The 25,091-nt window shown below is 39.7% G+C and overlaps 1 protein-coding gene across 3 annotated transcripts in view; it reads right to left on the reverse strand.

The window, feature by feature from the left end:
* Positions 1–685: 685 nt before the first annotated feature.
* Positions 686–25,091, reverse strand: part of mlip (muscular LMNA-interacting protein) — a 36,565-nt gene continuing 12,159 nt past the window's right edge. Inside the window, exons 5-12 of one of the 3 annotated variants that reach the window (XM_076974474.1) lie at positions 24,989–25,060; positions 22,560–22,640; positions 22,405–22,488; positions 22,251–22,310; positions 21,975–22,037; positions 8,782–8,826; positions 7,611–7,736; positions 686–1,546 (exon numbers count right to left, since the gene is read on the reverse strand). In XM_076974474.1, coding sequence (XP_076830589.1) covers positions 7,641–7,736; positions 8,782–8,826; positions 21,975–22,037; positions 22,251–22,310; positions 22,405–22,488; positions 22,560–22,640; positions 24,989–25,060 — 501 coding nt within the window. In that variant the 3' untranslated portion in view covers positions 686–1,546; positions 7,611–7,640. Of the gene's footprint in view, positions 1,550–7,610; positions 7,737–8,781; positions 8,827–21,974; positions 22,038–22,250; positions 22,311–22,404; positions 22,489–22,559; positions 22,641–24,988; positions 25,061–25,091 lie in introns of all 3 variants that reach the window. The other 2 variants (XM_076974475.1, XM_076974473.1) reach the window with 2 other exon arrangements.

Raw genomic sequence — 25,091 nt, forward strand, 5'->3', positions numbered from 1 at the left:
TGCTCTTCAAGAACATAGAGCATCTTCACAGCCTGTCAGCTGTGCTCTTGTACAGCACTACATCCAGGGGGTTAGATGCAAAGAACACAGGGTAGTCATCTTACAGCCCCATAATAATCAGTTGGATCTGGTGGTCTGGTGGTTACTAATTGAGAATAAAGAATGATATGAAGTGAGATTTCCTCAGACAAAAAGCTAAATGGTATTTGTCTCACTATGAATTCCTAAATCAACAGGATTCAAATTAATTTCATGAGAATGTTCTTTTTATGCCCTATCTAAGAGATTACTTTTTTAGGATCTCTGACGTTAGCCACTGACCGCTTAAACTCTTACTTTATAATTACGTAATTTAAAGCTTTTCAGTAGTTATTAGCAAATTTTCAAATGAATGATAGTAGCATCGTGAATGTAGTATCATGCCTATCAAATGTTTGGTGGACACCTAACTTTTCAAATAGTTAATAAATCAGATATTTTAAAATGGTTCAAGCATCACCAAATCTTTTACTGGCACTGTGTGTCAAATCTGTATAAGCAGAGTTTGATGTGTTCACTAGACAATTATCTAAGTAGCATTTGATTTTCACTATGGTATGTAACATGTAACATGCACGCTGCACACCAAACCTTTACACTTTGCCTTTGAGATGATGCAATTTATATTTAAATTAAAACTGCTTTTATTTGCTTTATGTTAGATCTTTTATTGTCATGAAATACAAATTTACTTTGGGGTATTTCTTGAGCATGTATTTAAAATAAATAATACATTAACATGCTTTAACAAAAATGAAATTCTAATAAGAGCATTTTTAGAAATTCTCCACAATGGTTACAATAGTCATGTAATATTTCTACATGGATGTCATTACATAAAATAAGGCAAACAATGAATGTCACTTAGTTTCTGAAAGCTATTTAAAAAAAATCTGTGTAAGGTATCCTTCAGATAAATGCGATGACTTTTTTTAGTAAGTTATTTGAAAGTATTTAAGTAGAAATCTTGGCACTTGCACATACTGGCAGTTGCACTTTCGTCATACACACCCTGTTGTGAAAATGCACTGAAAAGCAAATTCCTTTAAAAAGTGACATGCCTATATTTTTGACTTGGTACAAATCAAAAGAAAAGTGAAAGATGAACATTAAGTGATTATGGCACTAGCAGATCATATATCATGCTGTACAATATACTGTACAAAGAGCAGTAACACCTTGCTTCAGGAAATCAAGCAGTCCTGTCGTCAGAGATTTCACCATTCAATTTCACGATGTTAGAGGTCACCTTATTCCATTTCTTTCCCAGCTCCCCACCTTGAATGTGAGTCTCTTGAGTTTCCATTTTCACCTGTGCTGATTCGAAACAGGGGGAACGTGCTGTGAAAACCCATGTCTCGGCAGTGGGGTGTTTTGGCCCCTGTTCAGAGAAGAGGGGTGTGCAGGAGTTGACGCACGCAGTCCTGGCTTCTCAAAAGGAGCCCTGGCTTCTCCTTCCCGCCCTGTGCACATCCTTCCAGAGGGACCCATTCCATCAGCCTCCATACTGCTGACAAAGTGCAGAAGACGAGTCTTATGTTATTGACTAAGCTGCAGTGAACCACTCTATATGGTGCTAAACAAATGTCACTGATCATCCAAGAGAATTTATACTGTAAAATCTATTGATGTTCTTCCTAAAGTAATTACTGAAGCACTCCTCTTGATCGATTCACTTTTAAAGAACTGGAAATGACAAAGCAATATAGCATGGAATTGTCAGGGTCAGTCATATTTATCTGGAATTCAGAACCAGAAACATTTACCCGTACTTCTATTTTGAAAGTATCACAAGAATAATTTTAGATTAAACTATTTTGATTTAAGAAGGCAAAAATACAATAGAAAACCTGGGATCCAAGATATAAATGACATGCAAAAATGGCCCTAACATGTCACAAAGAGCAGATGATTTTTTAGAGTTTTAAACATGTGAATGGCTGGCTGTAAATTATGCAATGTTCAGTCTGTAAAACAAAGCACTCCAGAGGAGAGGACATGAGAAACACCCCAATCTAAATATGGAGAGTCATCATTTGTACACAGCTAACTGAGGGCCACTTAATCAGTAACACATAGATGAGAGCATTTACCTTCCTACATGCACATACACACAGACACACACTTAAATATCTCTGATTAAAAAAGCAAACTTCTAATCTGCATTCTTTGCATGGGTCAGCTGTGGGTCATCACAGCCCTAATTAAGCAACTTCACTAACAGAATGAGAAGCAGCCGCAAATAGATGCAGGAAATAAATAATTATATGATGGTGAGTCACAGTAATAATTTTATAGCACTGCAGAACCAGTACAAAATCTTGAAAGAAAGTCAATAAGTCTCTAGAGTAAAATTAAAGCCAAGATTGATTAAATAACATGTGCATTAGGTTGGTCCCTAGAGGTGTTTGTTTGGGTGTAAAAAATCTACTGCTATTGAGAATGGGTCAAGTGACCTTAATAACTGAAGAAGATTAAAAAAGTCTAATCATGATGTTTTTGAAATTTTGTCTTGACCTTAAAGCAGATTAGCTAAGTATGTGAAAGAGATATAATCTTTAATTGAGTGGCCAAAACTGTAAGAGGTGGTTAAATGCATATTTAATCTAGATCTGTGGAAAAAAACCTCACTGGGGCATAGGATAAATGATGAACAAATGATAATTGTTGTTCAAATACTGCAATGTATAAATGAGGTAAACCATTCAGGAACCTGCCTGGTGTTCATTACCTGGCAGGCTGCCAGCTTTAAGCCAGTACCTGATCTGATGAATATGAAACTCCCTCTTTCTGGTAAGACATACTCTTTTGGGATAGTTTAAATGTTCCAGTTAGGTTTATTTTTTTGTTTTGCAGATTTTTGTTTTGCAGATTAGTGTGGACAGCAGAGCTTTATCAGTTATAGCCAAACAAGGGCACATGCGAGCATATTTAAAATTTCTTCAGTTATATTTGTTCATTTCTCATCTGCATGCACTGCAATAAATCTTTATTAATTCAAAATAGCGTATCTGTCACGTTGAGGACCCCGTCCCCTCCCTTTTGGGCATGTGTGTACATTGTCCACGTGCATCGTCTGCGTCAGTGGATATCCGTGGTGATGGCTATGTCGTGTGATAATCTGTCTCACCTGTGACTCGTCTCGTAATCACGTGGGGTTTATGTGGTTTGCCTATTTAATGTGCACTCGCGCAGTGTCCTGTGCTCGTCGTTGTCTAATGTGTACACGTCTCTGTGTGGAAGTCAGTGTTACTCGTGCGCTATTGCGCAATACCTGTTGATCATTAAAAGTGACGTTTGCTGTATTCGGAGGTTCTGTGTCTCGTCCTTCGCTACGCTCCCAGCGTCACAGTATCATATTGTTACTGTCAGTCAACTAGCAAAACTCCCCACATTCCCCATAGAAACTATAGAACGGTTATAACAAAACTTGAATGCACAAATATAAATATAATTTAAATAATGCTCCAACCCCTTCCTAAAGAAACTGTACAAAAATAAAACAAGAATGTTTTGTACTGTTTCAACAAGTCCTTGCAGCCAGACATAGGGCTTGAATGTAAACACACCCTATAGTAAAGCACACCCTATAGTAAACACACCTTATAGTGGCTCTATTGGAAACTGAAGAAATCTATCTGTGAAGCTTAAAAGTGCAGAGCAGTTTCTCTGAAATAAATAATAATAAGGTAAAACCACACCAATTAATGGGCCTTTCTGCACTGACTTTGTATTCTAACAATTTTATTTTAGCTTATAAGTGTTAGGCAGACTTGAAAATTGCATGTTAACGTAAAATTATTCTGAAGTAATCTAAGGAACAATTAACAGCATACTGCTGTTCATGGGTTAACTTAAATCTCACAGTCGATATATACATAAATATTTGTAATTATAATATACTCTCAATATGAAAAGAAAATATGGAATAGTGAATAGTGTGCAGATACATAACATCCTCCACCTCCTGCTGGCAATTTTAACAACTTTACTCCTTTGATGATCTTGAGCCAATAAGAATTGAGCCCTTAGAGCACTTGGATGAAAGTGGCCTGACACACTGTCTGCTGCCCTGTGTACACTCAGCAATAGGGCCCGGGGCAGTCCACAGAGCTGGGTGGCAGCAGAGAGACTCAGTGGGTTAGAACGCTCAAAAGCTTTCTGAATGGACTGGGGTTTAACGCCATGATTAACTCCACTGAAGTTCCCAGTCATTCTTATATTTTTATGTACTGAAGGTACATGTCATGAGAGTCAAGGAGAAATCTCTGTCGTTTGTTTGTGTGTGTGTGTGTGTGTGTGTGTGTGTGTGTGTGTGTGTGTGTGTGTGTGTGTGTGTGTGTGTGTGTGCGCGCGCGCGCATGTGTGAGTGTGGGTGGGCTTGTGTGATTAAATACCTTTTATTGTCCTAATTGTATAAATGCTGACATAAACAAACATTTGGGAAATACTTTTTCTACATTTTTTTACTGTTTGTAATGTTTAAGTGAGAAGCAAACATCTTTGGGATTTTCTGTAATCTCTGTAATACTACATGAATATCATTCCTTGCCAACTTTTTTGATAATGTCCTACAATTTGTGTAAAAATAATATGAAGCCTACAAGACTATGAAGCCTATTTTCTCATTATTACTGAAAGCTGAAAAAAGACAGATAACAGAGGACAATGTGTTTAAACTGTATTTGTGAATGACCATTGATTCCATACATTATCTCTCCGTCTCTAAACTCATTAAACTGGGGCTAAGAGCTTTGGTCAGGAAACAATTAGCAGTGCTCAATGTAAGGTTAGATGTATGCGCTGCAAATCTTTGATGAAGTCAGTTCCCTCAAGGGAAACTTATTAACATACACTATCTGCTGTCTAGAAATAGTGTTGCTATTCTTATCACTGAGCTATGCACAATTACTAATGGCCTTATTGTAGTGCTCATGATTTCATCATTTTTATTTTTATTGTATTTCTGTGTTGCATTATTTTTCTCATTTGTGTGTATTCCTCTTTTTCCCTAGCTTGCATTCCTGGAAAGGGTTTTTTGTGTATGTGTGTGTTTTTTAACCTGACCCTATTCAGCATTGTCATTGAATGGAGAACAGAGATTTTGATGTGCAGACGCATACTAGAAGGGGATCTTTGAACAATGGGACTGAAAAGCAGGGAGATATATTATCATACCAGCTCAAATAGACTCTGGACAGGTGGATACAGGGACCAGCATGATGTGAAGGTTTGAGCTGCACTGGACGATGTTCATGCAACGTCTGGCACCTGCACTAGGGACTTTCCACCAGACAGTGAGTGGGTGTTAATGGTGAATCAGTTCTGTAAATTTGCAGTACTGAAATGTGTTTTTCACATGTGTATCATGTTTTTTTCTGTGCCAAAACAATTAATTCCCATGGTATTTCCAAGTTAAACCAAGTCTGGTTTATTTTTATGTTGCTTATTTTAATGGTGTTGAAAACTAAAATAAAATAAAATAAAACATGCAGTTAAATTAGATATCAATACTGCAATAGAATTGTTTAAGTACTTATGTTTTATAACAGGGGTCGGCAACCTTTGAGACATGGAGTGCCAACTTTAGCATTTCTAGTCAACGAGTGTGCCACTATCAACAAATAAAATTAGAGCGGGCAGGGGGGGACATTTCCTCACTTTAAAAAAAAACCCGGGACGCCCGGGACAGGACATGAAATACGGACCCGGGAAATACAGATGTTTAGTCACCCTACTTTAAGAAAGCTGGACTGTTTGCCATACCTAGCCACGGGACGTTTAACGGCTTCGGCTCATTCGGCCGTCTTTATATGTCTTGTCGTGTTTTGTCTCGAAATGCTTCTTAATGGTGGAATTTCAGCACGCAACGTTGTCATAGCACAGTGTACACACAGCACGATCTTTGACATACACCAAACCATAGTCTTCCGTCCAGGGTTGAAATGCCCTTGCTTTGTTTTTTTAACCGGAGGCTCTGTCATCTCTTGTAACGCTATCAGGTAGGCTAACTGATTTAGCCTAAATTTAGGCTAAATTTAAACATGGGTCTATGGCGGGAGCTGAGTGCAGAGCGTTGAGGAGCGATTTCGATTGGAGGATCGTGTTCTCTGTCTGAGATTTATTATTATTATTATTATTTTTTGCTGATGCTGGTCCAGCGTGGCGCGTTCCAGTGATTATGCCTCGGCGTGCCAACGGTAGGCTGACAAAAGATTGGATCGAGGGATGACGTTCAATGGATCGCAACAAAATAGCTGCTCTACCACTCACAAAACCCTGGCCCAGAATCAGGTCGTTTACGAGGCATTTAGCACCAGGTTCAACACAGACAAGCTTTGCCCCCTTACAGCAGCACCCCGGTCCACTCGCAAGCACCTCTGCTCTTTCTTTTTCTTTTTTCTTTTTTTTATAGACCCCCTGGTCTATAAGAATGTTTTTAGTATAAAATTTCTAATCTGCAGTCAGTACTGTTTGTTCCATCAGATGTTTGTTCAGATGATTCAGAGTAGGCTATCCATCAATAGGCTAAGTAATCAATAGCCAGCAAACATATTGTGTCAGTATTAAAACCAAATTGCAAGCAAATTCAAGTTGTTTGGTTTTATTGATTATCTCCAGAGCTCGATTTGAGGAGGAAGGGGGCGAGGTCATCCCAACAGGAAAACAAGAGACGTAAAACTCCCGCTTGCAAAACTGCCACCACCATTTACATGCCATTATGATAAATTATTGTATGATTTTACCGATGTTCTAATTCTGTCCTCCTGCCCCCATGGTATTATGTAATTTTCATGCAGATATCCCATGCCAAAACAAACTGTATCTATAGCACTTTGTGAAAACGTAGTCCATTGGATATAGCCTTACAAAAGCAGCCCTCCCTCGATCGTCGGAAGCATGTGTGGGAATATCAGAAAGACAAAAAAAAATAAATGCAGTGTCGAAACTAAATAAGGCACTTATTTAAGTCATTTTAGAGATTTCTGATCATTTTTGTTACGTTTCTGTAATGTTAATGTTAGATAGGTTATATAATAGATACATGGCTAGTAAGCTAATGTGTCTGTACCCAGACAGTAATCGTTTTGTTACTGGTTAGCTGGCTAACTGGCTAACAGCATCTCAAAAATACTGCTACGCATTTTATTCTTCTTTCTCATGGCAGGGGAAGTTCACTAGACTGTATTGTAACACTGGACGACTATCTCTTCTTCAGTAGTATACTAACTAGCTACATTGTACATTAATATTCAATTGCGTCTAAAAGACAACAGTGGGATTACTGACTATACAAAAACATGTTTATCAATAATGAGCATACAAATGATCTCTGAAGAGGTAACTGCTTAAGATAGCAGAATTCTTTGACAAACCAATGCTGCATGTGGAACCTTTGCACCATAGTTGGTGAACAATACACATATACTGTGTAATTAGCTGCTTCGTGTTATGAATCACTGTCCTCTTCATGGTAGTTTCACTTGTTGGAATATTGCTGTGGGGACCTTTGCATTTGGACATGTAGCATCACAATATTAATATGCATTAAAGTGCATATTTCTACTTACTGTATCCAGAAAACAGTGTGAGGCACTGTCCTAGTATCTTTGGAAGGGAGTCAGAAAGTATTCTTCCACTTTATCATCAACCAATCTTGCCGTTACTGTGACTGGCCTTATAACACCTGGCTTTGTCTGTAGTGAGGATCAAAATGTAATAAACAGAATGACATGACTTTTTATGACTTCGCTACAAATAATTTTTTTTATATCTGGATATTTTTTGGAAGTCTGGAAATTTATACAGACATGTATTTGAGTTACATAACCTGTCTTGCAGGCTGCGTGCATACTCTTCTTTGAACTGATCTCTTGTGTTAAGGGCAGAAGCTCTGAGCACACAATGTGCACATGACTGATTTAACTAGGCCACAGGTGAGTGTGCTACTGGTGGGTTGGTATAGTGTAGTGATTAACAATGTTGCCGCGCCTGTGGTGGACTGGGACTCAATACCTGTCTGGGCAAGTGGTCTATGGTATACCAATAAGAGTCTTTGGGCAACTAACATTACACTCACCTACTTTCATAACATGATTGAAACTGTAAATTGCTCTGGATAAGTGTGTCCAAATACATCCCAATACATTGAATGTGGAATATAACCTTAAGCATGTAGCTAGGCCTAAGGCTAGAGAACTATCTGGAACATGCAACCTCTAGCATCTAAGACGAGAAACTAAAACGCTAAGACTGAAGTGCTCTATGGACCAGTTGCAATGCATGATGTATGGTGTGATTTCTTTAGACATGTCAGATGAGTTATTATTATGTATGATTGCAATTCTAAAACCATTCTAAAATCAACCATTACAATGAATGCAAAGCAGTTTTCTATATTTACTGAAAAAAACTCATTTCATAACTGACATGAATGTGGTAGCTCATATGTCTAAATAATGTGTTGAAAATGTTGAAGACAAGACATATCATTAGCCAATAGTTAGACAACTTTGTAAAACCAACATAGCCATGATATTTTCAAAGTAAGCACTCCTTTTCATCTGTACAAAGGAGAAGTTTAGGATAAAGATAAGTAAATGAATTTCATACTAACAGGGTTCTAATAACTGAAGTGATTTATTTAAGTTCTTACTATTCAATCATTCCTTTTTAATATCTCTCACAGAACACTTAAAAAGTATAACCAGATTGTCATTAAAAGAGAATAGAAATACCAACCATTGTTCTCTCATTATGTCCAGGAGATTGATGAGGAAAGCTGGCCTAGAAGAAAAAAATAAATATTATCTTTTAGTAGTCTGACACAGATTATACACCTATACAAAATTCATCAATATTAAATGCGTCAATATTAAAAGAGTCAGTATTGTCAGTGTGCCAGGTTATTCCTGACCAAATTCCTGACCAAACACCCTTTGAAACCCCGTAAGGATTGAAGCCTTCTACACATCATCCTTTTTTGGAAACCCAGAGGTGGCTGCTCTGACATCCTGTGGTCAGCACTTCATCATCGGTTTGAGATGTGGGATTTTAGGTGTGGCATTTACATTTGGAGTCTATTGATGTTGTGTCTTGAATCTCGAATATCTCTCAAAAAAGATGAGGTATAAAGCATGTAATAGTGGGCACAAACACATCCTGCAAGCAGGAATGCTGTAGTGAGCTTAGTAATAGCAAATGACCTAGATGATAACACATTGTATTGATCATTGACCATTGTTTTACATAGATACTGTAGATCAGCAATACAAGACAAGCCCAAAGTTCAATAATCATCATAAGATGGCTTGATTCAGCTTGCTGTAAGTTTCATTCTGACAACATATTTATTACAATTTTTAAAACACTTCATTTAGATGAATTTTCATTACCTAAATCAGTGGTTCTGAAATGCACCAACATCATCTCTGAATGGAAAACAGTTTTCCATATATACCATGGGTTCATTTCACAGTAAACAACTAAATAAATATTTTTGGAGAATTTTTCATCATGAGCCAACCTACATTCTGTATATTATGTTTAAAATGTCTAAAGCATAACATGTCATTAAACAACAATAAACAGTTTCTTTTCACAGACCAAGACAAGATACTTTGAACTAAAGCCGTCCACTGACATATAGCATTCTGGGATCCCTCTAATAGCTGCGTCTGTGTACTTTTTATGGACTTTTGTACTGTATATCAACTATATCCAGTGTAATAATGTTTGTGAATGTATTCATATGCCAAGTTTTAATAACTTTTAAAATATTGTTTTTATGTAATGTAACTTATAATATCATGTAAATCTTACAGTGAGGAGGTTACAGTATATGTTTTCATTAAAAGACAATGAAATGCCCTACAGTTGTTCTGTTCATATGTCCAGGAGATGGGTAATGAAGTTTAGCAGTTCAAGCAGATATAGGGGACAGTATGATAGGTATAATTTGCATTGTAATGTATTTCTAGTACAGGGACTATACTGGTAATCAAGCAACATGGCAATATAATAGAAGCGTTCAGACATCCTGCCATTCAAAGTATGACTATAAATGTATAGATGGAATCTTCTAGAAATCCAAAGTATAGACAAAGTAAAAGCAATGTCGAAGTGACAAAGTTAATGAATAATCATTCAGAAATGTCCTTTATCCATGATTCTCAAACTTGGCAACCACTTGTTGCTCAGGGTCTGACTGCAACAGAAACAGCTGCACTACTGTGTTTTGTCCTGAAGCCATGTTTCTTTTGCGGTTCACATTCAACAGTTGCCCTGGTAGCCGAACTTGTATCTGCACACGGTGTGCACACAGGTCTCCAGTAACTCAAACTGCCTGTTTATAAACAGGGTGTGATTTATGAATGTGAGCATCTGGAATGAGAAACAAGCCTTGTAGCATGATATAAGCAAAGAGGGCTGCCAAAGTATGCACTAAGAATTCCAGCATGTCTGTTTTTTACATATATATATATATATATATATATATATATATATATATATATATATATATATATATATATATATATATATATATATATATATCCCTGCACAGCTTGACAATCCCTATAATGTGGTCCTTGATAGTCATGACTGACAATTATTGACCCTCCTTCCTGATGACCTGTGAACTCTCAGAAGGATGTGAATGATAATTGGTGAGCATCAAGTATGTAGTATTGCCTCCTGACCAAGACATGGCAAGGATCTTTGACACTATGACTGTCTAATCTGACCATCGTGAAAGACAAAAATATCTTGTAGTCTGACACTGACATTAGACAGAGTGAGAAGAGTGCTGTGGTGTGTGGTCCTTGTAGTACACCAAAGGATGTCACAGACATTTCATTAAGATCCAGGTGTTTTTTGTAGAAAAGGGTATAATATGTCACCTTTAAGCGGATACCCAAATCTGCTCTCAGTTGCCGGACTAGAGCTATAGTGAGGTTTCCTCTTGTTTCCATCCTCATGTGGATGGTGTTTCTCTCAAGCTTTCTCAAATGAGATGATCTTCATTACGGAGTAGGATTTGCTGAAGTAGAGGACTGTGATGTTGGTATTCGTGACTGCCTTGAGCACCTGGTCATGGTTCAAGCAATACCACCCACCAAGAGGTTTGAGGCAACTATTACAGACATGTTTGAAGTATTCTCTCCCATGGCAAAAAAACACATGATGGCATCTCAATCTTGCCTCTGTTGCGAAGGTTACCTGGACTTGGCTGCATATCGTAGGCAGCTTGGATGAAAAATTGAACTCAGTGGAAGTTGGCTTACCAGAAATCTGATCTCATAATTTTGCATTACAGTGTCATCTTCCACCTTATTCAAGCTCCCTCATGTCATAGCTCCTCCATCCTGCTATATCATATATCTCCTACGGCTGTTTGCAGTTCCTTCTGAAGAAGATTCTGCCGCTTTTTGCTATTGCTGACAAGAAATATTGAATGTTCTCTGCACTGAATGCTCTCCGTCACTGATTCAAAATGAAATGCAGGTCAAGCTGAAAGACAAAAGACCAAATAATTCAGCAGCAGCTGTGTGGTAACACTGGCACAGAGTTCAGAGGTTGGCTACAGAGAGAATCATTTGTACTCCAAACACCCATAAGTAAATGGTAAATTTTTGGATTCTCACAATAATGTTGATTGCAAGCTTTATGAGCTATAGTTAGAATATCATTCAACCTCCAGCAATCTAAGAGCAAATGTTGAAAATATGCATCCAGATGGGTATGACCTGATGTCCACGGGCAAGTGTTTTGGGAGTTGTAGTGTTCATAATGTAATTAACCTACTTTCCCATTTCTAATTTCACTTTTGTAATTTTGTAATTTTTCACATTGTAAATTATCCCTCTGTGTAAAACATTTCAGTGTCCCCAATTCTTGGAATTGTATGTCTTTAATTTATGTCAATAGACTAAATAGATTGTTTATTCTTTAGTAATTTTATGTATTGTTTATGTAGTTTATGTTTATGCCATTTCAACGTTAAATGTTTTAAAAACTAAAAATAATGATTTGCTCTGCCAGTTTAACTAATGCATCAGCCATGGCTGAGAGGACTATACCTGCCCACAAAGTTATTTTAAACAATAAATTCAGAATACTACTATTGTGACAGAGAAGCAAGATTTTGCATAGATTTAACATCCTCCTTCTACCATCTTCTCAACCAGTCCCATCAGCACATTAAATATTAGTTTCATATTATGTATTATAGTGTTCCCTAGCTAGTGCTGGGCGATAAAACAATATTGATTTGCGATACATTTTTCCTCGATGATGATGATAAACTTGGGCAACAGAATTCAATAAACCTCCGTTCGTCTTAAGCAGCGCCGCCAATCGAAGCAATCTGATGACATAGCACACTATCAAGCTGCACGCTGAATTGCATGTTATGGTGGCCCCGAAAGCCCATTGCACTGCAAAAGCAAAATGCGCTGCAAATACTCAAAGCAAATTACCATATTTTCTGGACTATAGAGTGCACCTCAATATAAGCCACACCTACTAAGTTTTTTTTAATGGAAAATGTTGTATAAGGTGCACCGTGCTATAAGCCGCATATATCTACTGAACTGAATATGGTGAGTTCCCGCTTAATGACTGGTCTGGTTAACAACGGACTGGACTTATGACCAACTTTTTTTTTATTTCACGCGGTGCGCGGAGGAGCAGTGGCAGCACAGTGGAGTGTTGTGTATGATAAGCTGAGGCAGCGCAGCCTCCACCGCAGCCCATCTCAGCAACGCGATCGCTCTTTCTCACGCTGTACGCACGCACGAGAACATTGTTAGTTTTTTCTATACTGTATTTACGATCAAAGCATATCTAAATCTAGGGTCACACTTAATGACAAAAACTGCTTTAAAACGGACTTTTCAGTATCTAACCCCGTCGTTAAGCAGGGACTCATTGTACATTTAACTGAACTGATCAGTTTCTGAACGGTGCCTGTAGCGTTTCATGTGCGAAGGTTTTAGCTTTCAGCCGGTGTAGTGTCAAATTCCGACTCCCCTCGTTTATCCACACATAAAGACGCTACAGATTATATTGTCGATTTATGTTTCTATGCATAAATAAGAGCTAGACTTTAATTATCCATCACAGCAAATAGCATGGCATTATCTATGTCCAAAGCCACACTGGCTCAAGGGTGTTAATTATTTTAAATAAAATACACACTGGCTATACCAAAGTTCATCTCTGACCACGACTTCACAGTACTACAGCAGTATTATGTCTAAATATCTAAATATTAAATACTCAATGAACTAAGTTGTAGTCACTGTAACTCCCTAATATCATTTGGAACGTATTTATGTGTGTGCAAATGAGGGGACTCTGAATTTGGCACAACACATGTTGGTTCGAAAAAATTTCTCCATCGTGCCTGCTGCTTGCATGTGCTAAATGAAATTGAGCACTTTCTTCTTTGATTTACAACTTTGACCTATCACCTGATTCACTTTCTGCTCCGCAAATACGGTAATCAAAATGACAACACGGGCACTACATTTAGGAAACCCACTGCATGTTCAGAAATGCTGCAAATCCAATCACGACACAACAGAAGTGTTTCTGGACAAATTATTTTATGCACAGGCTCTGTAGGTTCTTACCATAAACAACAGTTGTTTTATACAGTTTCTCATTATGATGAACGGGACTTAAGTAGTAAAGCTCTTTAAGTGAGGCAGCTTTATTAATTCAATCCCCTAGCTAGCTATTTAGATAGAAACTATGTTGTGTTAACTGGGATTTTTTAATCAGGGTTTTTAAGCCTTAGTTTCTGACTAAATATCTTGTTACCTAGCTGCATTTAAAGAACATTTAGCATAAACAATTTTATCATGGGTAAGATAAATGATGCAGTATGTCTCAAAACGATTCCTCAAAATAGACTAAACATAACCTGTTAAGATGAAGGGAATAGCACTGTAGGTTTTTAACTAATAACACAAGTTGTGTTATACAGTATCTCATTATGTAGAATGGGACTGAATTAGTAAAGCTCTTTAAATATAGCTAGCTACAGTAGGTAAGTATTTAAGCCTGAAAAAGTGTATGCCTTAGTTTTCTTCAAAATACATAGATAGCTACCCTTATTTTTAAGTTTTGTATTTAAGCTTTAAGGTTTTTAAGCCTTAGTGTTTTGTCTAAACAGCTAGTTATTTATCTAGCTATATTTAAAGAGCTTTACTAGTTGAGTCCAGTTGTGCCGAATTCTGACTCTTCTGCTGTCACGGTATAACGTGCCCCCTACCAGTCGCCTCCGTCTACAGCGGCAGTTGTCGTTGTTGTTGTTGTGTTGTGTTCGTCCCTCAGGTGTACGGAGCCCGTGATCCATCTCACCTGAGGGTCATTTGTTTGCCTATATATGTCTTGTCTTGACCGTGGGTCATTATATCCTTCATTTGGATCAACGTCACGGGTTTTTGGTTTGCGCACTTTTCTATTAAACCATCCATTTTCCCTGAGACTTGGCATGATCGCTTCCATTTTATTTCGCTCTCCCTGCCCGTCACATCTGCAGAATCCGACTCCTCTGGTTTGCACCCATATAAAGACGCTACAGATGATATACGGATTAAAATTAAAACCATTATTAAAAGGATTCATATAAAAAGAGTTGTAGTATTAAACATTTTTTATTATATAAAAGGACTGTGTGTATGTGTATATATGTGTGGGGGATGGGTGAGTGCAGTGCCGTTTCAAGGTATTTGGGGGCCCCAAGCAAAGACACCAACCGGCCCCCCCCCCAACCTAAGTATGGGATTACCCGGGACTAGGGTTGCCACCTAGGTCTGACAAAAAACAAGGACACTGTCATACTGACACAGGGTGGCGAGTGTAATCTGTTGAGCGGGGGGGGGGGGGGGGGGGTTTATGGCGAACGTAAGTTGTTGAGCGGGGGGGGTGCGAACGTAAAATGTTACCGGAGGGGTTTAAAATGGACACAGCGAGAAAAAAACAGATTTAAAGTGTGCAGAAACAGTCTGAATCGTGGTTTTAACTAACCTAATTTTTTCCGGGACTGAATATTAAAAAGAAAAAAAACCGGGACAGCCCGGGAAAACCGGGACAGGCACGTGAAAACCGGGACAGGTGGCAACACTAGCCGGGACGTATATATTGTTTTTAGCCTACCTGCTGCTAAATTACACCATTTGTACAGGTAGGCCTAATTTATCCAGTGTAAATCATCACTTACCACTGTCTTGTGTTTTTTTGTGTTCCTCTTTCTTCTTTTGTTTTCTCTTTTGGCTTCCTGATGTATAAATTCACTTCATGGTTAAGTTTCATATTTGCCGGCGTCTAAAACTTGGCTGTCTGCCAGGACAGTGTCTGCCTGCCTTCAGCAGCTGGTGGGAGGGGCCCCTTGAGGGGGATTCTGAGAACAGTGTCATTGCTCATGACTTTGAGAATGTAAAGGGGGGCTCACACAGTTTGTCGCTGCATTTAATTCTTAACCTGTTGTTGTCTGGGGGCCCCAGGCCAGCTTGGGGCCCCAAGCAATTGCCTGGTTTGCCTGCCCCATTGCGACGGGCCTGGGTGGGTGGGTGGTTATGCGTAGGTCCAGAGGAAATGGTCCTTTGGAAGAGGAGAGCCTGCTTGCTAGCTGGCTCATTGGGCACCGAGCTTCACTAGCCCCCCATCCACCCCTTGGGTCCCGCCACCTAGCCCTGCAGGGGAGGCCAGCCACCCCACTAAGGGCCAGCACCTGCTCCCCCGCACCCCCGGCCCCGCACCCCAGATGTATAAGATGTAAGGTTGACAGTAATGATGAGGAACAAAGTAATAGTGTGACGTCCAGTGGTCAGAGGTAAATTTCAGCATAGCAAGTATGTTACTGCTCCAGGCTTGAAAATTAAAAATATATGTAAAGTGTTTTCATAATTCTTAGCATGAAAGACATTGGATCCCCAAGAATGCTATGTTAACATTCTTGGCACTCTGACATTTTGATCATTCCCTTATCTGTGTGTCTGCCCCTCAGTTACAACTTTTCTTTCTCTCTCTTCTTATTAAACTTTGGAACTCTTCCCTGACACCCATGTGTTGTGAATCAAACACATTGCAGACTGAACAAATGTAGAGTGCTGTTTATGAACCCTGGTAGCTATGATATCTGTCTGAAGACGATATCAAAACCTTTACACTGTATAACATCTCTTGTGAATTAAAATCTGAATGTTTTTAGCCAGAAACAAGAATTGTGTTACAGTTGTATTCACTTCTCACTTAAACTATAAAGGAAATACTGATTTGATTTAGATCATGATATACAGTATATTGATATCAACTGATATGAAAAAATATATTGAGATAATTTTTCCCATATCGCCCAGCCCTATGTATATATGCAGAGCCGGCCCTGACCAATGTGGTGCCCTAGGCGAGATTGTGGTTGGAGCCCCCTGTCACGGTGAGGCGGCCCCCTTCCGGCCGCCTCCGTCCACAGCGGCTGTTGTTGTTGTTGTTTGGTGACGTCATGTGCGTCCCTCAGGTGGGCGGAGCCTGTGATCCGTTTCACCTGAGGGTCGTTTATTTGCCTATATATGTCTTGTCTTTGTACCAGTTGACCGCTGGTCATTATATCCTTAATTTGGAGATAGTGCACGGGTTTTTGGTTTGCACACTTTCTAATAAACCATCCTTTTTCTCTGAGACTTGGCGTGATCGCTTCCTTTTTGTTGCTCACCCCTGCCCGTCACAGAATGACCAGCCACCCTTCGGAAGCCGCCGAGTCTCTTTTTCTTTCTCCTTCGTCCGTGGTCACGTCTCGTGGTAAGTGTTTGTCTGCGTGGTGTTTTGTTTGAAGAGCTCCGCCGTGCTTTTGTGTTTTGTGTGTGTGTGTGTGTATATGTGTGTAGCACGGCGAGGACCAGGGCAGTCTGCCCTGAGACAGCTCTTCGTGTCCGTTGTGTGTTGCGAGAGTTCCGCCGTGCGCTTGTTTGTGTGTGGCACGGCGAGGACCAGGGTGTCTGCCTGGGTAGACTCTCGTGTGTGTTATGAATGTGTGTACATGTCGACGGACGTGTGGAACAGTGTGCGCGCTCGTTATGTTCTATGTTGAATGTTTTTATTGCCTCACTCCCCGTGTGTCGTGTGTTTTAATGTGGGGAGCGACTGCGACTCTGAGCGGCGCGTCACTGTGTGTTTGTATAAGCAGAGCGCACATGTGATGGGTCCCGTCTGTCTGTATTGCGTCATGACTAAATGAATTTAGTTTTTTAGATTGAGTCAATGAAAAAAAGTTTGTGTGATTGCTTAATTCAATTTTATTACATTGAGCCAATGCTTTATTTTTTTCAGTGTATGATTATGTGGACATTGCTTGTTTTCACATTTAGTAATTGTTCATTTGTGTAAAAAAAAAAAAACGCATACACGCGAGCGCCCCCCTGGACAGCCGGCGCCCCTAGCATTTGCCTATGTCGCCTAATGGAAGGGCCGGCCCTGTATATATGAATCATTTGTCATTTTTTACAATTGACTTTCAGTAAGTAGCAAGATGTAATCACAGAGAAACATAACATAATAATAAGCAGAATGAAAAATATGCCTGCTTTGTCCATCTTATGAGCTATTTAAAAATGGGCTTCAAGGGTTAGGTTTTGCTACGCAGTGTCAAAGCTGGCATTATTATGTCATAGAATGTAACTTTATTTTTAACATGTTTTATACTCCAGCACACAGGATTTACATTTCACAATGTCTCTGAAAGTCTGGAACATATTTTGGAATGTTCACATTAAGTAAGGTGATGCTGCGTGTGTCTTCCATTTTAAGGGAAAATATGAGGTATGTTCTAAACAGCTATTTGGTCCTAAATGTGAGAATGCACTGATGGGATCACACACACACACACACACACACACACACACACACACATACACACACACGGGAAATATGCTGCTCTGTTGGCTCAGACTAGTCTGTCACACTTCTTTCCCTAAGTCTTCCCCGTTGCTATAGATACCCACTACCTTTTATGCTTTTTTCCTGTGTTTCCTCATTAGCAACAGTTGCTTTTCTTGTTTGTCTTTAGTCTGTTTTCCACTTTAAGCCTTCAGTTCTCATTTTTGCTGGTTATTGTCTTCATCATTCCCTTCATCTATAGTTTTCTCTTAGTTATATTTTCTTTGTACACTTGTTTTCTGTTCTAGACCTTCTATCGTCTGAATTGTCTGTTTCCTACGTTATTCCGATCTAACCTATATCCTATATTCATGTGAGTTCCATGCTTGTTGGTCCAGTATTGTATATTGGACAGAGCTCCTTCACCTGCTGTGCAAACAAAGTGTGTGTGTGTGTGTGTGTGTGTCAGATATTTAAAATCACTAAGGTACAGATTCATCACCGCAGTCACCACATCTGCCTCTTCCACTTCACCCCACCATCTTGCTCATATCACACACAAATGTGTCTTTGTATGAAGGAAAATTGCAGGCTGATCTTTTTTAGATATGCCCTCAATATCCTAGTAAAAAATGTAGCCGTATCAGCATTGAGATTGCCTGATGAACAAAGAGACCATAAGCTCCTTACCTTGCCATTACTATCTGTAACATCAGGTGTACCCACTAGTACACACCGCGTTAAAACCAAGGGAGTAATAGACCCAAGTGCCGACAAACGCAAGTAGAAAAAATTTGAGCGTGCATCTGCACACACCCACACACACACACCCACACACACACACACCCACACACACACACACACACCCACACACACTGCAGCAAAACGAAACACAAAAGATGCGGAAGAAACTCAATGCAAAAAATAAACTCGACCGCAAAAACACAGAAGGATAAATAACAGAAAATGACGTGGAATGCTCGACGCATAAAAAGGCAATACTCAACCGTAGAGACAAGGGAGAAAAATAACAAAGGAAACAGAAATAACGCGGAATAAACTCAACACGTAAAAATGAAACTAAGGATGCCAGGGGAAGTAACTAGCTGCAAGCAGTCACCGCAATAAACAAAAAACCCTTCCCAAAATAAACATGAAACGGATAGGAAGAGAAATAGGGGAAAACTTGAGAAGCCTCTCGCTGCAGCCTGCAGGAAGGCGGAGTTGGACATCCAACCCCGCCCACATCCAACTCCACCCTCTTCTCAAGTCTGAAGCCACGCCCATGTTACGTTCGAAACTCGGACTGTTTTTGCTCCCAGTAAACAGGACTTCCAGATTTTAATTAGTTTAACAGATGCCAAGAAAAACACTCACATGTTATTGACCAAAATTTATGTTTTTCTTTATTATCCCACATGAATAATTTAAGTCTTAGTACAATCTTTTTAGATTTTTCTTGTTTAATTGTCAGTTCTGAATATGTACAGGACATACAAATGATTGAAATTACATTACTCTCTTACCCAAAGGTACAGCAATAAAATAAATATTAATGTAGCAGCAGTGGTTGTAAAGTTCCTTTAAACCTTTACTAAAACAAGGCACAGGGAAAGGCACATGATAAGACACTGAGCCGTCGTCAGTGTCCCTGGGGTGCATGGTGGCAACATCATAATGTGCTTAGCCATTAGTCAGAATAGTGTTCATCGTGCCACTCTTGGTCTCTACAACACTGCCATATCACTAGAGTTGCTCAGGTGTGTCACCATTTGCGAAAGTGGGCTGGGCTGCTTGAGTACACTAAACACCAACATTACTATTACACCCAGTGCTTAATTTGTAAATCAAACGATGCCGGAACGCAAACAGCAGCATGAGACACAGGGTAACTGAGGCCAACAATGTCACCGGATCGCACACAAAACCCAACGCTTAGGCGCACAAATGTCAAAATAACAAGCCAATTCGTATATATATAAATTACTTTTAAATTATTTACGTGTGTTTTATAAGTGTTTTAAGTGCAGAAGTGCATTTTAAGTGCATTTTCAAGTACTTTATCTTAAATTCCAGCACTTTTCAAATCTGAAACACAAAGCAACATTAATTTTCGTCAGGTAAATGTTCCTTCCCCTGTTTTTGAGGGGTGTTTCTTTATACTACCACATATCGTTTCAGGAGGACACTGCAAAGAATGTGACGCGCGCGAAGTCGCACGCTGGTCACTCACGAAAGTATAACTAGCTTTATAGGGGAGACACGGAAAGGCATCGCTAAAAGGGAGAGCTCTTATGTGATTTAGGAATGTGGATATTGTGTTTAAAAATGTCTTTTATAGAATTATTTGTTCAATTAATTGGTTTAACGCAGACAGATTTCTTCATAACTTATAATTAGTAGGCTTGAAAGGTACCGGGTCGAGGAAGACAGTCTAGTTTATTTACCTCTGATTCACATCTATGATTCAATGAGTTACTAGTTCGCTCTGACGCCAACCACCGGCGATCGATCGATCGCGATATAATACTTAATTTGTGTCCATTTTACATCCCCCCGTCAACATTTTACGTTTGCCACCCAATAAATAAAAATAATGAATAACATACGTGGAACAATACACAAAGTAAACGAGGTATGTGTAAATTAAGCGCAACGACGTGTCTCTTGAACACTTGTGAGTTATTATGCGTATTTTCAAGTGCCACAGTTATTCTCGAATGGAGAAGTAGTGGGTTGGCGCACGAGAGCGCATTAGAGGGTGGAGTTGGATGTGGGCGGGGTTGGATGTCCAACTCCGCCTTCCTGCAGGCTGCAGCGAGACATACTTGGAAAACTTGAGAGAGGCCAGTAAGTGACGCAGGAGATAAGATACTTGAATAAGTAGTAGAAAAGGAATAGAGACGAGAGAGTGAGAGAAAGCATAAGGTGGCGAGACACCTTTCGTACGGATCATAAGCGAAAGTAGAGAAAGGGCTGACAATGAGAAGAATGAGCCAAAATGATTCAGCAGTGATCTGTTTACACAAGCTTCCTTAAGAAGGGGTGCCAGTGTCAGTGGTGGGGTGCTAGTGTCAGTGGTGGGGTGCCAGTGTCGGTGGTGGGGTGCCAGGGTCAGTGGTGCCAGTGTCAGTGGTGGGGTGCCAGTGTCAGTGGTGGGGTGCTAGTGTCAGTGGTGGGGTGCCAGTGTCGGTGGTGGGGTGCCAGTGTCGGTGGTGGGGTGCCAGTGTCGGTGGTGGGGTGCTAGTGTCAGTGGTGGGGTGCTAGTGTCAGTGGTGGGGTGCCAGTGTCGGTGGTGGGGTGCCAGTGTCGGTGGTGGGGTGCTAGTGTCAGTGGTGCCAGTGTCAGTGGTGGGGTGCCAGTGTCAGTGGTGGGGTGCTAGTGTCAGTGGTGGGGTGCCAGGGTCAGTGGTGCCAGTGTCAGTGGTGGGGTGCCAGTGTCGGTGGTGCCAGTGTCAGTGGTGGGGTGCCAGTGTCAGTGGTGGGGTGCTAGTGTCAGTGGTGGGGTGCCAGTGTCAGTGGTGGGGTGCTAATGTCAGTGGTGGGGTGCCAGTGTCGGTGGTGGGGTGCCAGTGTCGGTGGTGGGGTGCTAGTGTCAGTGGTGCCAGTGTCAGTGGTGGGGTGCCAGTGTCAGTGGTGTCAGTGTCAGTGGTGGGGTGCCACTGTCAGTGGTGGGGTGCCAGTGTCAGTGGTGGGGTGCTAGTGTCAGTGGTGGGGTGCCAGTGTCAGTGGTGAGGTGCTAGTGTCAGTGGTGGGGTGCCAGTGTCAGTGGTGGGGTGCTAGTGTCAGTGGTGGGGTGCCAGTGTCAGTGGTGGGGTGCTAGTGTCAGTGGTGGGGTGCCAGTGTCAGTGCTTAACATTAGGCTTAGTGATCATGAAACTCCCAGTGCACCAATGTTCATGTGCTGATGTTTCCAGAAACAGTTTGGACCTCTAAATGATGCAACTTTTAGGTGGTTGTCTGGGAGAATGTTTTCACATCCAGCAAGTTTACTTTTTTATTTTGCTAATTTAGAAAGAAATGTTGTAAAGACAATGATAAAAATAAACTTACATATTTTGTTTCTCGTCCTAAAGGTCTTGGCGATGATGATGATGATGATGATGATGATAACTTCTATGGCCATGCAAATAGAGAAAAAGGAAAATTGTAACATATTTCCTAATCTAAACAGATACTGGCCACCAGCACTGGCCTGAGGCTGACATGCTTTTAATATGCAACAATTAGCAATAGTTTTTATGATTTTGATTATTTATTCTGTTTTGGACTAGACTTTTACCAGTGTACAGTATCACAATTTTTGCTAACACATGTTTAAATCCATACCTTGGGTGTCCCTGATGCAGAAGATATCACCGTAAGCTTCTCAGCAGGGCTTGAGTGAGTCTGGAATAAATATATGAGAAAGTGTTGGATATGTTGCAGTATAACATCAATACGCTGTGGTTTTAATCCCAGAACATGGAGGTTGGACACTTACTGTTTGGTTTGTGTCCTCCAGTACTTCATCAATAACTGCGTACAGTTCTGCAGATTGCTGACGCAGCTGGGCAGGGGTGCACATCTACAGAACAAATACAGCTCAACACCTTGCACTGGACTGACAAGAATTTATGCAGTGTGGGCCTACAATACCTGTGAATGAGGGTCTTCCCATGCAAAACTATCACTGGGGTCCAGAGAAGCCTCATTCATCTCAACCTCATCATCAATTGCCTTTAATGAAATATAAACAGCATTAGGTTGGATTGCGGGTCCAAAATCACTCATTCTACGAATGGTGATCAGTAATGCTAGGGAAATGAGAGCATGCTAATAGAAGTCCAAGAGCCTGCATTGATTTTAGAGGATGTTAGCATTTTGTGGGAGTAGTCCAATAATGTTCTGACACATTTTTACTCTTTATTTGGTTCATGTGTTGGTTTGGTTCACACTGCAGTCGGAGCCTACAATACCAGCATCACTGCTCCGACACGGAATGAAAGCCTGGCATTCATCAACAGACATTTACAGTGACAATATCAAAACCCAGAACTTTCAATTCTACCTTTTACCTAGTCTGATTGTGTGAATTATGTGTGACTTGTGTATTTGTGTGTTAACGGGCCGCCCAATGGAGGATGGGTTCCCTTTTGAGTCTTGGTTCTCCCGAGGTTTCTTCCTATTCCTCACCATCATAGGGAGTTTTTCCTCGCCACTGTCGCCTTGGCTTGCTCATTAGGGTTCTGGACCCATAGTATTGTTAACCTTGTAAACCCTGTAAAGCTGCTTTGCGACAACTTGAGTTGTTAAAAGCGCTATACAAATAAACTTTGATTGATTGATTGATTGATTGTGTTAAAGGTTATGGTAAGGGATGTTGGTTAGAGCTTGTAGATTTTCATATGCCTTATATATTTATATGAAACCCTACCAAACTCGGTTGCTGTAATGCATTTTATGTGAGATACGGTTACCCCATTTATACTAAAATGTTCACCTAAATGCAAAAAGCCATTTCAGTAAATCCAAAACTCTTTCACAGTTACATCACACATTGTATCAGAGATCACACAGACTTGTGAATATGGTGTAAGATGAATTAATTAGTTCAGTGTGGAAGTTTTTAAGGCACTTTCCGAGGCATTTTATATTCTTTTTTCAAAGTTTTGGGTGAATGATGTGGTTGATTCAGGACAACTATTTAAAAGTTTAAATTACTGTTCACCCGACTAGAACTAGAGCACCTGAGCTTGTTCCAAAATTAATTTGAAATCTCTCTTTTTTATGTTCAGGGTGAACAGGACTGGCCCACATTCCTTACCATGAGGTGAAAGCAAAGAGTAGAGATTTTATATTTAAAGACCTGCAGTGTTGCAACTATTATGGCTGATGGTCCATTCCATATATACAGTCTAGCTTAAACTCCTTCACATGCTCAAAATTCATTCAGATATTTAAATCATATCTGACAATAAAGCAGAAACAGACTTCTTAAACCTGCAATATCGAGAGAATGATGCAATGAATACAAGGATATCAATAGCAAACAAATGTAGTGATTAAAGCTTGTTAATTTGAAATATTGGGAATTTTACGTATTTTTTTGCATCTTGTATTTTATCACTAAATAATGTGAAGGGTAGACATGTACTGTGTTGGTCCCTGTACTTGCTGCTCTTATATTTGCAAATTTAACCTCCAGTGTGTGATCTAATATACCTGCAGAAGGTCAATTTCATCACCTACCTACGCTATGTGCAATTCAGGATGTGAAATGTGCAAGAACTTCCCTTAATTCCTCACAGCAATTACCTAGCAGCTCAGGGAATCCCAAGGCACTCACAATTATCTTAATGCTTTCATTCTAATAAATCATCTATCAGTCTGTACGCATCACTATGCATCTCCCTGGTATAATTGGTTTTACACACAGGATAGGGAAATAGCATATGGTTGTAACTACATGGTAAAAATAGATTGAAACACATCAGTTGTCAATAATTTAACAGTACTGACACAAGTTCTAAAATTTGATCTTTCATCATATCTGTTTGGACTGCTGTTTTTGTAGTATTACATGTTACCTCTAAACTGATTTTATAATGGAAGTTGCCAAATAGTTGCCAAACACCAATGGTTGTAATATCTAAATAACCAATAAATTATATTCTGCAAATGATTAGCCTATAATGTACAGTGGAAAAATACATCTAACAGATATATAAAAAGACAGCAAGGTTGCTTTTAGAAGATCTAATATACTGCTGATGTAATTTCCTCTAATTATTGTGCTGTTACGTCAATATAATGATTCCTTCTGGGATTTTGCAGTCATTTGGAACTGCTGCTCATATTTTACTGCTTGCTTGAATGTTGTGTATAGTGTTGCTTTTAGTTAAGTAAGTAAATTTGTCAATAAAAGGTAATTATTGCTTTCAAACTCAATCAAATTCATCGGATTTCATCAGAGACAAAATTTATCTAAGGATAAAAAATAATGAGAATGTCTATAGTGACTTAATTGTCAGTAAGAGTCATAATGTGACAGTAATAATGAGTATATGTCAGTTAAAATAACTCACCTGCTGTTCCAGAAGAACTGTATTGGTGGGAATAGCAGCAAGGGCTTTGTAGGTTGACTTGATCTTGTAGGGCTAATGGAAGTGGTTGAAAATATGGAGATTT

Source organism: Brachyhypopomus gauderio, chromosome 15 (assembly GCF_052324685.1).
Source record: "Brachyhypopomus gauderio isolate BG-103 chromosome 15, BGAUD_0.2, whole genome shotgun sequence".
Classification (NCBI taxonomy): domain Eukaryota; kingdom Metazoa; phylum Chordata; class Actinopteri; order Gymnotiformes; family Hypopomidae; genus Brachyhypopomus; species Brachyhypopomus gauderio.